The 16,571-nt window shown below is 40.0% G+C and overlaps 1 protein-coding gene and 1 long non-coding RNA gene across 3 annotated transcripts in view; one reads left to right on the forward strand and one right to left on the reverse strand.

The window, feature by feature from the left end:
* The window catches only part of npr2 (natriuretic peptide receptor 2), a 144,586-nt gene extending 133,834 nt beyond the window's left edge, over nt 1-10,752 (reverse strand). Inside the window, exons 1-4 of the mRNA XM_073064307.1 lie at nt 10,381-10,752; nt 9,502-10,282; nt 8,128-8,327; nt 7,033-7,146 (exon numbers count right to left, since the gene is read on the reverse strand). Of these exons, the coding sequence (XP_072920408.1) occupies nt 7,033-7,146; nt 8,128-8,327; nt 9,502-10,282 (1,095 nt within the window). The 5' untranslated portion in view covers nt 10,381-10,752. The remainder of the gene's footprint in view (nt 1-7,032; nt 7,147-8,127; nt 8,328-9,501; nt 10,283-10,380) is intronic.
* LOC140737728 (uncharacterized) lies at nt 9,858-14,120 on the forward strand. Of its 2 annotated transcripts, none has more exons than XR_012101242.1 (2): nt 9,858-9,995; nt 13,930-14,120. It is a non-coding gene; the product is annotated as an uncharacterized lncRNA (long non-coding RNA). The 2 variants fall into 2 exon arrangements; XR_012101243.1 differs by lacking the exon at nt 9,858-9,995 and adding an exon at nt 11,083-12,105.
* The last annotated feature ends 2,451 nt before the right edge of the window (nt 14,121-16,571 follow it).

Genomic DNA, 16,571 nt, shown 5'->3' on the forward strand with positions numbered 1-16,571 from the left:
TCTATCAGATCAAACTAGATTATCTCTATGTGGATCATATGTGCATTTACATATTCAGCTGATCATTTACCATATCTATACTCTCTCATAATTTTGAATACCTCAAATTTCTTCTCATTCTCCTCCACTCCAGGGAATAAAGTCCTAACTTATTAGTTCCACACTTGCACCACCCTCTCACTGAAGAGGCTCTCCGTCAGGTTCCCACTTAAATATTTCACATTTCACCCTTAACCTATGATCTCTAGATCTAGTCTTACTCAACTTCAGTGGGAAAAGCCTGTTTGTATTCACCCTATCTTTACCCCTCAATTTCTTCCTCCATTCTCCTACATCCCAGGGACGTATTCAACCTTTCCCTATAACTCAAAGTTTCAAAGTTCAAAGGAAATTTATTATCAAAGCACTTCAAAGTAAATATAAGAAACACAAAAGAATCAATTAAAGACCACACCGAACAGGACCAAAAAAAAACCCAAATAATGTGCGAAAGAAAAACAAATCTGCAAATTTAAAAAGGGAAAAATAATAAATACATAATAAATAAATAACCAAATAATATTGGGAACATGAGATGTAGTGCCCTTGAAAGTGAATCCATTGGTTGTGGGAACAGTTTAGTCATGGGATGAGTGAAATTGAGTGGAGTTATCCCCTCTGGTTCAAGAACATGATGGTTGTGGGGTATTTACTGTTATTAGGTCCTCGAGTCACAGCAACATTTGGGAAATTTTCTTCATGCTCATTCAATCTTATTGATATCTTTCCTGCAGATAGGTGACCAGGACTGCACAGATTACTCTAAATTTGGCCACTCCAGCATCTCATATAACAGCGTCATAACATCTCAACTCCATGAAATGATCTAATTCTAGAAACATCCTGGAGAACCTCTTCAGCATGCTCTCCAAAGCCTCCACATTCTTCACAGCAAGAAAAATTGCACACAATACTCCAAATATCCTTGGAGTGATGGAGGGTGAGAGGTGACCTGATAGAGGTGTACAAGATATTGAGAGGCATTGATCATGTGGATAGTCAGAGGCTTTTCCCCAGGGGTGAAATGGCTAGCACAAGAGGGCCTAGTTTTAAGGTGCTTGGAAGTAGGTACAGAGGAGATGTCAGGGGTAAGTTTTTTTTTGTTTTTTTTTTTAAACGCAGGGATTGGTGAGTGTGTGGAAATGGGCTGCCGGCTACAGTAGTGGAGGTGGAAACGATAGGGTCTCTTAAGTGACTCCTGGATGGATACATGGAGCTTAGAAAAATAGAGGGCTTTGGGTAAAACCTAGGTAGTTCTAAGGTAAGGGACATGTTTGGTACAGCTTTGTGGGCCGAAAGGCCTGTCTTATCCTGTAGGTTTTCTTCTATATGGGCTGACCAGAATTTTATGCAACTACAATATGCCTTTCCTACTTTCAAATTTAACACCCTAACCACTGAAGGAAAGAATGCTGTCAATATTTCACCAGGCATATTGTATCCCCTTTTAAATATATTTATTTAATTAGGTATCCATAGTCCTTTAGATTCTTTTAATGCATGGGCATTGTTCCTGAAGACCTAGAATTCTTAGGGTTTGATTTTACATACACATTCATTTTCTATTTTAAATACATTACATTATTTATCTTATAATCTAAAGCAATGTCCAGTTATATTATCTCATAAGTACCCAAATTATTTAATAATAATAATAATAATAATAATATTTCTGCCACTTCCGAATCATTGCCCTGGTATTGACCTCCTGGTATCTCCTGTACTCTCATAAACCCTTCCTTTTTATTTGAATCATCTCATCTTCCCCCTGTACCCCCCCTCCTTTATCTCTTTCTTCCATGGTCCAAACACTTCTCCTATCAAATTCATTCTTCTCCAGCTCTTTACCCTTTCCACCCACCTGGTTTCACCCATCAGCTTCTAGCTAGTCCTCCCCCCATCCACTATTCTATCCCGTTTCCATTCCAGTCCTGAAGTGTCTCAGCCCAAAACACTCATTTCTTTATTTCTATTGACGCTGCCTGTCCTGTTGAGTTCTTCCAGCATTTTATGTATGTTGTGCTGTTTAGATAAGACCCTCATGGCCGAAAAGAAAACTTGCTTCTTTTAAGTGTTCTTGTAGGTCTGCAAAGAATTCCCATTTGTATGATTCCCAATGACAAAGTAAGATGGGGAGATGGCACTATGAATATAACTTGCCAACTTTTGAACTGTAAACTTAACAAAACATAGCAGAATCTTGTTTTCGATGACCTGTGCAAATGCTATGTAAGCTTTCCATTGACTTCCTCAGTTTTAGCATATTCCACCAAAACAGTCTATGAATTCAGAAGAAACTCCAGATCCCAGGAGTAAACTTTGTCCTGCACATTTTATGTATCTAACCTTTTTAAAGCTGCACTGCTTGTTCTCTGTAACTTCAACAATATATTCTGCATTCATTTTCTCCCTCATACCAATAAGCTTTTCACTTTATCAGTGCATGTAACAATAAACCAATTACCACTAACCACTACTTTATTGACCAGTAACTTGAATTAAGAAAATTTGAAAGAACAGAAGCAGATTGTTCGGCCTTAATGGAATTCTAGTTAGCCTAGAGTGCAATTCCCAGCTGCCACCATTATCTATGGTTTACGAATCACATCTCGGTACCCACGAAGATCCCCACAAATGCAAATTCAGATGCGCCTTTGACCCTCTGTCCTGGCCAGAACACTGGAGGACTTTCTGCTATTTCAAAGCACAAATATTAACCTAATTAAGATTGCTAAGCACTCAAATAATTACACAGATCCATTTGAACAGAAAGAACATTTTACAATATTTATCATCATTATTATTGAAATTTTACTTGACTTATTACCAAGGCTAAGGGAGTGAAACATCAACGAATGGTGGACCCTGGTTGATGACCCTGTAGTTAACTTAAGGGCACTGTTGAAGTGCATTAGACAGCAATGCCAAACAGGAAACATCATCTTCCTGTATATTTCATTGGAAATTCTACTTTACTTATTTGCAAATAAATACTATTTCAAAATAAATGTCAGATGCTGAGGGGAGATAGAGGCTAACAAGATTATGCCAGGCATAGATAGACAGAGAGTATCAGTTTCCCGGGGTTGAAATGTCTAATACCAGAGGGCATGCATTGAAGGTGAGAGGGGGATGGTTCGGGGGGGATGTGAGGGGTAAGATTTTCTTTCAGAGAGATGTGGATGCCTGGAATGTGCTGCCTGGTATGGTGGTAGAGGTAAATATGTGAAAGGCTTTTAAGAGATGTTTGGATGCAAGGAAAATGGTGGGTTATGAACATGGTTGAGGTAGAGGGAATTAGTGTTTGGGTGTTTTTGATTTGCTTTTTAGGTAGTTCGGCACAACATTGCTGTACTGTTCTAGGTTCTATTTTATGAATCATTCTTGATCCTTCAGGAGATGTACACAAAGACAAGTCTGGAGAATGAATCTGAGCTGAATTTTATTACTATAATTATTCTACAAAAGAGAAAGTACTTGATGATGCAGCGATGTGAATATAGTTTAATTCAAGGCAAACTTCAAACCCAAATTCTGGTTCTGAATTACTGATTAATTCCTGAGATTGGATACCTATGGCAAGGCCAACAATTATTCACCATGCTAAATTGCATGATTTTGCAGAATCTATGGACTCGCTTTCAAGGACTCAACAACTCACGTTCTCAGAATTATTTATTTACTTATTATTATCATTTTTTTGGATTTGCATAGTACAGGGGTCCCAAACTTGGATTCCGTGGTCTCCTTGGTATGGTAAGTGTCCATGGCATAAACAAGTTTGAGAATCCCTGGCAAAGTCTACCTTTCTTTGCCCACTGGTTGCTTGTCAGTCTTTGTGTGTAGTTTTCAGTTGAATTTACTGTGCTTCTGTTTTACTGTGAATGTCTGTAAGAAAATGAATCTCATGGTGACTTATACTTGATTTGATAATAAATTTACTTTGAATTTTGTATTTGAGAGGGCTTCAGAAATAGGAATGTTTAGATCTCAGCAACAGGAACTACAAGTTAATTGACTGAAACTTTCTCAGGGAGTGATTTTCAATAACTATCTTTTCAAACAATCTAAAGAATGTGACAATGAAAGCTGAAAAATTATCTGATGAGGTTTATCTTTCACTTAAGTGAAAAGTTATACAGCCAAAACTCCAAAAAAAATTCTAACGTTTAAAGTTGACTCTTCCACATTAATACTTCTAACAGTAGTACACCCAGTCTATTCAACATCCACATGTTAGGTAAATTAACTGAAGGTGTTGGGGCTCTTTAAGGTAGAAAAATCCAATGTGATTAAAAAGGATAATCAAGATAACCACCCATAAAAATACATATTGGTAGAAATAACCATTATTTATCTTCCACTTGATTTGTTTGTTTATACCAAATAGTATTGCATAGCCTGCACTTAATCCATCAAGAGCCATATAGAACCATGTCTAAAGAATGTATCTATCAGCATTTATGCTTAATTTTATTACTGTTAAATTCAACTCTAAATCTATGATATTGATTCAAAATTTTTGGACTATGTTTGTTTCCATGAATCAGTGTTATTGGATTGAATTTTGAAAACAAATGAATTGGTTAGGAACAAAGAAGTTTATTCTAAAATAATGTTTAAAATTTTCATGTACTTCTATCTTGTATCGGTAGTGTAATCTTATTTCATTGTTCGTATTGTGTTTAATTTAATTAATTTCTAAACTCATAACATGGCAAATACATTGGTATTTATGCTGAAACTGAATTTACATCCGAAATTTAAAATCTCTGAAAGTGGTGGTGGATAAGTGAAATCGATTTAGATTTATCCACAACTAGTCTTTAGTTATTTCAATAGGATACAGTATGTTAAATAAATTTACAATGAAAATAGGGAACAAAAATATTTGTGACTGGCTTCATGTTGCTTGCTTTCTGAAGGATTGCATATTTGAATCACAAACTTCTATTATTCCTTGCCTGTTACATTTTTAAATTTAGGAACTGTAAACTTAATACTAGCATGTTACTGAATTAATTAACATAAAGTACATTGCCCAGAATTGTATAATCAATGGCAAAGTAATGATGCTCATTGCTTACACTGAAGTAATCATGCAGAAACCTTCTGTCGGCTCTGTGAGGTGACCTCTCCATTCCCAAGTGTGCAGTTATCAAGAGGCAGTTTTTTTGAGGGGTGAAGCATGGGGGGGGGGGGATCCACATTGTCAAAGAATAATAATCCCATTGAGATGGATTTCTAATCAGAACTAAGAATTTTGCCATACCCCAAATCAGAAATAAAAAGCACCAACATTTACACAGATTTGTAAACACTTTCTCATGACCATAGTTAATTTGCCTTTCATGTCAGAAACTTGAGAAGAGCAATTATCAACTTAAAGTACGGGGAATTTTTAAAATTGTGTTTGTCTTCAATTCTATTACAGTATTCAGAATTAATGTATTGAATCGCTGTAAAACCTGCTATATATGAACTGTTACATATGAAACAGTGAAGTTCATTTCAATTCCTGATTCAGCTTTGGTTCTTTTGACAGAGACTGCAACACAGTACGAAGGACCAAGAAGAACTTCTAGATGTCTGCATTTAAATGCACTGGTGTGGTAAACAGAAATCATGGTCAGTTTCACAGAGGCATGAATATACCTACTGAATATCAGGAAACAGAGCTAATGGAAGCATTGACTAATAATGAGACACTGGTGTTGAATATTTGTTGTGGTGGCAAATGTGGATTACGTGAGAAAGATGGCATAACTCGATTAGACATTGTCTGGGAATGTACCGCAATAGTTTTAAGACTTTTATAGTTCAGATTACATTTGTGCAGCATGATATAACACATCATGGAATTAACTGACGAAAGAATGGGCCTAGATCTAATGGTTACTGGATGAAGGTTTGCAAAAACAGTGTCGTTATGAATACATTAATATAAAGCTCCAACAGAAGAACAAAACAGAACTCGTGTTCGAAAAAAATTTACAATTGTCAATGATACAAATTCTTGAACAGAAACAGTATGAAACATCAGACCCCAAAGCATTCAGCAATTCAATTCATATTACTAAATTTTGGTTGTTCACTGGAAACACTTCGTAGCAAAATAAATAACATGAAATATATACATATATATATACACAGTGTAATTAAATGTAAGAGTATATACATCACTGCAAAAAATGGATGGACTTGGAGAAAGAAAATTAACAAAGTAACAATGACATTTCTCAGAGGGTCAGCATTTAAGAAGTACAGGTTAAAGCAAGGAACTTCTTTGCTGAAATCAGCACCCCAACCCCAAAACCATCAGCAAAGAACAGTCAGCTTAGCATTTCATTTGGCCCAGGAGCAGCCATGTCCACTTTAAGCATGACACGGTATCAGAAAACCTTGTCTAAAAGTGTCATAATTTAACAATAAATTGAAGTCTATTCTGTTTGCGAGTCAACGACGACATGAACATTGTTGTTAGTTTACTTAAAACTATAGAATTTCCTGTATTTCTGCTATTACTATACTTCCTACAGGAATCGACCCTTCTATGAAATAGATAAACACGTAAGAAATTGAATAGTGATATACTTATTACCACGGGTTCGGCGAGATAGTTATTTTCAGATGGGCTGCAATATACTAGAAATGCACTGATATTTGTTTCAAGGTAACATCATACCAACTTGCTGTGCACATCACTGGATCGAAGAAAAAGTAAACCAGGGTATTTTGGACATACATTCACAGGGCATACCTCATGTCAAGCGCATTCAGTGGCTACATTGCAACAGGATGAGAATCAGACGCCGGTCCCAGAGCAAATCTGAGAGATGTCCTATGCTCATTGGCATCAGTGCAAGGTATCCCTCCAGCTACTTGCAATGCCATCGAGCTCTTCCTCTTTCTCTAATCAATTGATTAATACTGTCAACTAACTTGATACTAACAACCAACTATACCCTGTCTCTATTTCAATATAACGCTTACCAGAGAGTTGTCGAAATCAACGCCCGGCACATTTCTGGCTCTTTCACGTAAATCCTCTTGGAAATCAGAATACTTAGGGTCTTCGGGATGCCGGTAGGTAATGATCATCACTGACTGAAGAAAAATAGTTATAAATGGTTTAGTTAGCGTCCAGAGCAGCGTCTGCGGATATAACGATTCGGCCATAATCAAAACGTTTCGCCTCCAGTCTTTTAAACATGCAACACGGCGCAGAAACCACTGCCAAAGAACTAGGAAAACCGTATATCGGAAAACGATTAAGCTCTTTTTGAGTCCAGTAAAATATGAAGGTGGAGTTCTCGACATGGCTCGGGGGTTCAATGTGAGGGTACGAACCATTAGAAATAAAGCGGTAAGACACATAACAATGGTAGGACAACCTAAAGCAAAGTGAAATTGATTATAAAGACGAGACAATCTGCAGATGCTAGAAATCCAAAGAGAGAGAGAGAGAGAGAGAGACACACACACACACACACACACACACACACACACACACACACACACACACACACACACACACACACACACACACACACACACACACACACACACACACACACACACAGAGTCCGAACTCAGCAGGCCAGGCAGCATCGATGGAAAAAACGTCTCGATGAAGGGTCTCGGCCCGAAACGTCGACAGTTTACTCTTTTCCATAGATACAGCCTCGCCTGCACAATTCCTCTAGCATTTTGTGTGAAAGTTATTATTTGTTTAGAATATCCTCGCTATATATTGTCGCTCTAAAATTATTTTTTAATAGGCAACATAACCTTGAGATATTAAACAACGGCTAAATTAGGTTAATTAACCATTAAATGGGGGGGGGGGGGGAGACGAGCTCGGTGGTTGAATTAATAACCCTGCTTCCTTTAATGGCGTTTAGATGTAGGTCGCTCGGTGACAGGTAAAAACAGATTGCGACGGCACTTTAAACAACGCTTTAACACAGACTAGAAGTTTTGCAATCTGCATGACAGTCTCCCTGTCGGCATAACGACCTCTAATAGAACGAGAAAGGTATCTGTACACCATGTGTTAAATGAGTTGGAAAAAAAACCTGTGTTTACTTTGAAAACCTCTGGAAAGAGGGGTTCGTTGTTGTGCTTAATTTCCCAATATTTCGTGGACTGTCCGGTCGCCTTCACTCGGAGACTCTCGGCGAAGAGATCCACATAGAAAAACACGTATTCGCCGTCCGTCAGCCCTTCTTTTTGCGCTTGCCACAAAATCTGCCGAAACTTTTCCAAAGGAAGACACCAATACACAACTAAAAAAAAAGAGATGCGACGCCGTGTAAATCAAAGCGCCATTTGTACATAATAAAACCCTCATTAAACTAAAACCGATCATTTAACTTCAGCACAGCAAAAACTCAGAGGGGTGATTATTTGTCAAGTAGGATGAAGTATCTGAGTTCAGCAATTCTAAATAAAATTGAGGTAATCGCTCAGAAAAATATCCTAAGATTCATATCGCGAGGCACTTTGTGAGCGCTGGGTAATGGGCAGTTTAATCGATCGTTCAAATGCTTCCCTTGTCTGTTACAGATACAGGGTTGTGTCACGCACGGTTCATTACTGGAAATGGGTGACTGCGAACTGTAAACGTTAGGTGGTACATCTGTCTGCAGTCTATTTGTGGTCCAAAACACTCGCACAATACCTTAATTATATTCCAGTGCAATGCGCTCCGCTCGTAGTGTGCAATTCAATTTATTATGTTCATTAACCTACTCCCAGAGATTTCTCATATCATCATCAAAAAGTTTTCTTTTTCATCGCAAATTTATCAAGCGGCGTAACCCCTTTCCTCAAAGTGTCAACTTCCTAATTGTTTTGGCTAACAGTTTAGTAACTGCTGTATTGCATTTGACTTTACACGTGGAACACCGGATACAATGTTTGCCACTATGAACGCGTGATACTTTCTGATTCTGAACTGCCACTGATCTAACAAGTGAAATGTTACACTAACCCCTTTATTTGCATCCATCCTTTTAAACCCAGTGTAAACCCTCACATCTTAAAGCTCCTCTGATTCCGTGTTTCTCGGTAGCGGGGACGGAGTCATCTCCGCTATGTCCGCAGAACAAAACCGAGGTTTCAATCTGATTTAAATGGACTCGGCGAAATATTCTGGACCTCAGGATCGCCGGAAATCTATTATCACAGTGGGTTGGTTTAGTAATTTAAAGAAACAGCTTATTAAAAAGCTATGAAGTAGGGGCGTGAATGGAGAAGACGCAATATCAATGGTTAGGATATAAAATATAACATCATTTGTTGACATTGTCCCTCTGAATCATCTACTTTGGGAAAATAGCGAAGACTAGGCGCATTTCTCTTACTTATACTATGGTGCGACGCTACCGCCTAAATAACATCAAACCTCTTTACTGTCACCATGTACACAGAAGGGGTGGGGTCCAGAAATACACTTACTCCGGGCATTGTCTTTAATGAATTGTATAATTTCTATGATATCCGACGGCTGCAGTTCATTGTCCATAAGATTTTCGTGTCTCACCGTCATGTTTCGAAATTCTGACTCCAGAGAGGTATAAATCCCTTCCACTGTGAAGTAATAGGGACGGTCATCCAATTTTAAATCCCAGTAAACTAGTGCCGCCCTCGAGGTCCAGTTGAAAGTCTCGTGGATGTGTCTGGCAAATTCCCCAAGTTTGGTGTGGCTCGGGCCGGTCCGGATGGTGGTGTTGTATTCTCCGGTCTTGTTGTCAAAGCCGTAAGCCGGTGCACCGCTGGTGACTAAGGGTAGATTCCAGTGGCTGGCGAATCGGGCCACCGCGGCGGTGGCGTACATGCAGCCGGGTCCCACAAACACATCGGGGTCGCCAGTCATCTTAAACTCTACGGCGTTGAAAGGGGCGGCGTAATTGGAACACGAGCCGTCCGCTTCGCTGCTCTTGAACTTGTAGGTGAGCTCGTAATCTTTCAGCAGCTCCTTGTCCTGGTTAATCCTCTCTATGGCCAGTTGGATGGCGGGACCTACCCTCGGCCAAGCCCAGGGATAGATGGTGTTGTTGTGGGGCAACAGGATGGCCATATTGATGGTTTTAAGGGCTCCTTGCGATCGGCCCGTGCCGGTGACGAAGTAGAATAAAATAAAGAAACATCGCACCTTCATGGTTCGCGCGAATGAACAATGTATGGCAAGGAAACCAATCAGTATCTTTAAAAATATCCTTGTTTTCCAGGCAGGCATCTGCAAGGGAGAACAAAAAAGTGCAGTCATGCAACTGGGAAAGGTTGCTGAGAAAGAGCAAAAGTGACGAAATTGACGAAAACCCTTGTTTTACTTACTTGGTCATCAGCACCTCTTATTCCGTTCAAACGGCATTCACCAGTTCTCTACGCGTCTTCATTCTTCGGCTCTGAGCTGTCCCGTTTCTGTGACAATTGATCAGACCTGGTTCATTCATCTTTTTTTCTTGCTCGCCTCCCGATCTACATCGATCGTTTAAGGGGGGAAAGAATCCCTCCCAACCCCAGTCATTACCATAGAGGGCCTCCACTTGGTGCGATCAGCCCTTGGCGAGCACGTCAGCGACAGGCAACACGCTGGAGTCAAGCGGGGCTAAAGCGCCATCTGCCGGTGCAAGCCGACCCCAACACCGCATCCTCGCCTCTCACTGCCGCGAAACCTCCAGGGCTGTATAAAACGGCATAAAATAAACGGATGGCTGGCGAGTACGTTGCCAGCAGCAAACGCGTACGTTACCCGTTATTTGGTACTCCTCCCAGTTTCGTTAAGTCAGTCACACTCAAAGATTTTACAATGTTCATTTCTAGCAGGAAATTAAGAAGGGGATAGAGAAAAGGAGGGGGCAAGCTTACTGGAACTTGAAGGAAGTTTATCAAGAATGATACGGAATTTTAACACTTTTCCGCTCGGTGGCTTCGCTGCTCGGTCGCACCGTTTGGACAGATCTAATGTACCAAATCAATAATTAAATATGCCGAATTTAGTCAACACAAAATGTAAATATAAATGTAAATGTTGTCAACATTAACTCCGTCTTCTCAAGAACAGAACACACTCCGCTGTTTTTTTTTTAAAGCATATCTGCTACCCATCCCGCTAAGACGAATTAATGTTCAGCCGAAGGTCGTAATTTCCCTCTAACTGACTCGTGGTGTTAATCGCGTCGAAAAGGGGGGAGATGCAGTCGTGACTTTTTTTTTATCGTGTTGCATGGATTTCCAGCATCTGCTGATTTTCTCTTGACTTCTATCATTTGTGCTGCTTGTTCAAGTAAAGGCATGGGGCACGAAATAATCTGGGGGAACAAATAATATGCAGGGCAGACTATTGGAGACGGTGGAATCTTTACAGACTAAACTTCGAAGGTTTCTACCCCAACACTAGTTAAACCGAGTTTCGAACCAGGCTTATTTAGTAACTAAGCGAAAGGCAAGACACCTGCTGTATTAATAGTGACAAACCTTTGAAGAGATGTTTCGGTCATTATACACAATGAACCTGGAGAGAAAATTATTGAAAGAATTTTGCGAAGCAACAGAACGACAGTGGGATAAAGGTCAACTGCAGCGGAATGCTAAAAATCACACGAATTGGCCGCGAAAATTGTAGACCGCGCCTTTCGTGAACAGTTGTGGAGACTTGGACAAAATCTGGATTAATTTAGTTTTCTACTGGTGCCGGAACTGTCGGCGGAAGCGCGCGACCCGTGTTCTTCCGAATGCTTTTTTTTGTCAAAACGTAGTAATCAAAATATGACGAGTATTCGGATGGAATCGGAGGGGTTTTTCTTTTACAGTGTTTCGTTGTTTGGCAGCTGTTTTCATTTAGCGACGAAATGCGCGAAGCTTCCTCTAACCCCACGGAACGGTATAATCCGCTCTCTCCTCATATTGTACGGCACAGTAACCCTCCCCGCCTCCCAGAAGAAATGTTGTTCCTGTGCCAGTAACTATAAGAAACACACAATCAGGCTATCACTGCTTTATAGAGGTCACTTTGAAGAGGGAAGTTAAATATGATAAGGTTGCGCGGCGAGCCTCTCAGTAAGTTGAACGGATATTAAATAGTTATTTAATAACTATTATTCAAATGCTACCCAGTGATTACCGTCTCTCCGTTAGAACGCAACTACCACGAAATACAAGTATAAATTGAATATTAAATATATTTTAAAAGATTTTGTAGAATATTTTAAGATTTTTTTCCTCAGTTTTTGGAATCTGTTTATTTAACAAAGGTGATGACCGAATAACGCGAGGCTACATCAGGTTATTATTAATTGGTTTGGCAATTGATCCGAGATGTCGGAAACTGAAAGGGAGTGCATATTGATTGGTGAATGTAAAATGTGTTGTTCCTTGGGGGAATTGATAGCGGAATCTTCAGATCTCTGTCTCCTGGATGAAAGAATGAAAAGGATATCTCCCAAATTTTCAGACTGGATTAAATGACAAGTGACAGCAAATTGTGCGGATGACCTGAGAAATCACAATGAAACAGACACATTAAACGCGGCAAATTATCTGTGCCAGATTAAGTTCAATGCGCAAAAGTATGAGTCAATCACTTTGGATGTGAGGAGGAATTCGAATGCTAAATTTTCTTTAATGGTATTTACATTTATATTAATTTATACATAGCTATAAGAGGATTTGAAGCTTGTGTCACCAGAATGATGAATGGACGACGCTTCATTTAACTGAGATCGAAGACCAAAGGAAGATGCCCCCCCACCCCGCAGCACACACCCTCTGACACAGAATAAAGTTTCACCCCGAAGTCAAGGCATTTACTTTTTAGCGTAAAGCACGGTGAATGTTGGAAATTCTTTCCCCGTCTGATTGTAAATGCTGTGCCAAACGAATTATTCAAAAGATGGGCATATTTTTATTTGGTGAAGGGTTTGTAGACCAAGGTAGCCATGGTTCGTTCATGAGGTCGAAGTATTGATTAGTTATCAGCTAATTGATGGAGGAGGGGAGTTTTGCATTAACAATTAGTTTAATTCAGAATGCAGGAAAACAAACTTTATTGGGGTCCAATGGATAACGATACAAAACAGCGATTTTATTAATATTCAGTAAAATTTCATGTATATTGATACAACAAAGAATATATATGTTAGAAACAGAAAATGTCGAATGGATCCTTGGATAGCAAATTAGATTTATCCGAAGCACGGAAAAGCGTTTTTGTTTTCAGCGATTTAGCAATCAGGGTAGGAACATGCCTCGTGCAATGCAGGTTGAATTTGGCACGTTACCACGTGAAATGCTAACAATTTAAACCATAGCTTTTTAAAAAAAAAATAAATTCTGAGTTAGATCATAGATTGCGATAATTTGAGTATTGGATAGTTCTCCACTGAGTTAAACCCTGATATATAGTAACGTGGAAACTCATCAGCGAGGCTTGGACGCTGACGAGAATTTACCTTGCCCTCGTGCATGTTTAGTTTTTTTCATCGCTTCTTCACATGTCGTTAGCAATATTTTAACAACTATTTTCATTTAATATTCTCATTTGTACACAGCAGTGGAATTGTATGTACTGGGAGCTCTGCACCTAGGTACGTCTCTTTTGACGGAGGCCGTGGTAAACTTTGAAAACTAAGATATAACGCGCAAAACTAAATAATGCGTACTAACACAATTAATGTGCAATTTGGAAAGTCAAATTAAATAATTCATGATAAAAGAATCAAATCTAACGTTACAGGGACAATCATAAAAATCAGAACAGATACTCTCTGAATGGTAGGACGGGGAAGCGTCGGATCTTTATAAACAGGATTTTGACTCCAAACTGTTGCAAATATTATCTTTAAATTGTTGTGACATGTTTCCCCTTGTCTATTTTTTAAACAGGTCGCCATAAACGCTCAACTTTTGGAAATATTTGCAGTCGTCTCTGTTTTCCCTTGGCTTGCTTTTTCGGACTTCGCCTGCCATCTGGTGGTGTCTAATAATATTGTTTTCCCGATGTTAATCAAATGACTAAATTTCGTTACTTCTGGTCGCGTCGTGTGGAATAAATTAACGAGGCGTTCTTAAATTTATTTGCTGTAATCCAAAATATTTTCAAGCGTCCCTAACGTCTTTCATCAATAAAATGCTGCTTTTTAATTAAAGATTAGTTTCACTTGTCCTAAATCACTGATTTTGAACGCATCGGTGCGGCTAGTGCAAACTTAAGTCACCAGGAATAAAAAAACATCTCTTCAGTATAAATAACTGCATCTTCATGTTTTGAAATTACCGTTCCTGTAATTTAGTTAATCATCATACAGGATATTTTTGCTCAGAAACCTTAGAATGGCACTAAGACTGTCGTAGGAAGTGCTGCATTTACAGAACACTGAATCTGGGGTCTGGTGGGTCGAGTTTCACGTCTCTGTGATCTTTCTGGGTTTTGCAATTCTTTAACCTTTTAGTTTCTTTCCGTGTTAGTCAATGGTAAACAAGCTGCGCGGTTAATAGTTGGAACTGGTTTCCTGGTAATTGCGGGTACTGTGGCTGATTCAGGTCTATGGAATTTTGACTAGGGCAAGTGTCAGGAGAACTTTGCACACTGAATGAGTGGCGCGGAATCCAGTGCTGTGTCGCTGGGAGCACAAAATGTCGAATGTTTCGAGATAAAGATTATTTGTCACACCTACATCAAAACATAGCAAAGTGCGTTGCTTTGCGTCATCCACCCCAAAATGTACCGGAGTAACGCCGCAAATGTCGCCTTGCTCCTGGCGCCAACCCGGCATGCCGACGACTTACCAACCCCTTCGAAATGCGGGGGGAAATCCACCCAGTCGCGGGGAGAACGACCAGACTTCCTTATGGACGGCAACCGGATCGTACAGCTGGCGCTGCAAAGCGTTTCGCTAACTGCTACGCCATTAGGTTTAGGCGAATGGGGGACGCAGGAAATGTGTCTGTATTTCTAGTTATAAGTGGGCCGAAAGACTAGGAGATACCAATGATCTGGATGATGTGGTTAACTGGCGCAGCAAATTTGCGGATGACACCAATGTTGGAGGCATAGTGGACAGCGAGGAAGACTATTAAAGCTTGCGGCAGGATCTGGACCAGCTGGAAAAACGGGCTGAAAAAGGGCAGATGGAGTGCAGATGAATGAGAGGTGTTGTACGTCAGTAGGACCAGCCAGGGTAGATCTTACACCGTGAACTAAGAGCACCAGGAGCGTGGTAGAACAAAGGGATCTGGGGATATGTGTCCATAATTCATTAAAAGTGGCATCACAAGGAGATAGGTGATGCACCATCAATAACTCTCGGAGACGGGAGGCAAACAATAGGCTTTTAATAGCTGCAAAGTGACCACAACATCTTGGAGACTGAGGGAGGAACAGTGCCTCCAATTGCCTTTATACCGGGGTCTGTGGGAGGAGCCACAGGAGCAGTCAGCAGAGGGGCGTGTCCAGACAGGTATACACATAGTTTACCACAATAGGTCCTAAAGAAAGATCTTGGCACATTGACCTGAGTACAGGATGTTATGTTGAAGTTGTATAAGACATTGGTGAGGCCTAATTTGGAGTATTGTGTGGAGTTTTGGTCACCTGCCTACAGGAAAGATGTAAATAAGGTTGAAAGAGTGCAGAGAAAATTTACAAAGATGTTGCTGGAACTGGAAGACATGAGTTATAAGGAAAGCTTGAATGATAGAACTTTATTCTTTGGAACGTAGAAGATTGAAAGGAGATATGATAGAGATATACAAATTGAGGGATACAGGGTAAAAGCAAGCAGGCTTTTTTTCCACTGAGATTGGGTGGGACTACAACTAGAGGTCATGGGTTAAGGGTGAAAGGTGAAAAGTTTAAGGGGAACATGAGGAGAAACCTCTTCACTCAGAGGGTTTTGAGATTGTGGAATGAGCTGCCGGTGTAACTGGTGTGTGCAAGCTCAATTTCAACATTTCAGGTGAAGTTTGGAGAGGTACATGGATGGCCGGAGTATGGAGGGTCATTGTCTCAGTCAGCACTGGTCAACAGGAGTAGGCAGTTTGAATGGCTTGGCATGTGCCGTATGGGCCAAAGGGCTTGTTTCTGTGTTGTACTTCACTATGAATCTATGACTCTAAAGGATGCATTGTTCCATGAAAGTGTTAACACAGGGGTTGACATGATGGATGATGAAAAAAGCTTTCAGCATGCTTGTCTTCACTGCTCAGAACACTAAGTGCAAGAGTTGGAATATCATTACATCTGTGAGTGATCCGTACTTGGAGTATTGTGTACAGTTCTGGTTGTGTAGCTATTGGAAGGCTTTAACTATGCTGGAAAGAGTGCGGAGCAGATTCATAAAGATGTTGCCGGGGTAGGGTGGCTCACATTTCGAGTAGAAGCCGATAGGCTGTTTTTATTTAAATTTGCTGTAGGAGGCTGAGGGGCGACATTAAAGAATTATAAAATCATGAAGAGCTGAGGTAAGACGAATTGTCTTTTACCCAGGTTAGGGGAGTCTAAAACTGGAGGATGTAGGTTTAAGGCA

This window comes from Hemitrygon akajei, chromosome 13, assembly GCF_048418815.1.
Source record: "Hemitrygon akajei chromosome 13, sHemAka1.3, whole genome shotgun sequence".
Lineage (NCBI taxonomy): Eukaryota > Metazoa > Chordata > Chondrichthyes > Myliobatiformes > Dasyatidae > Hemitrygon > Hemitrygon akajei.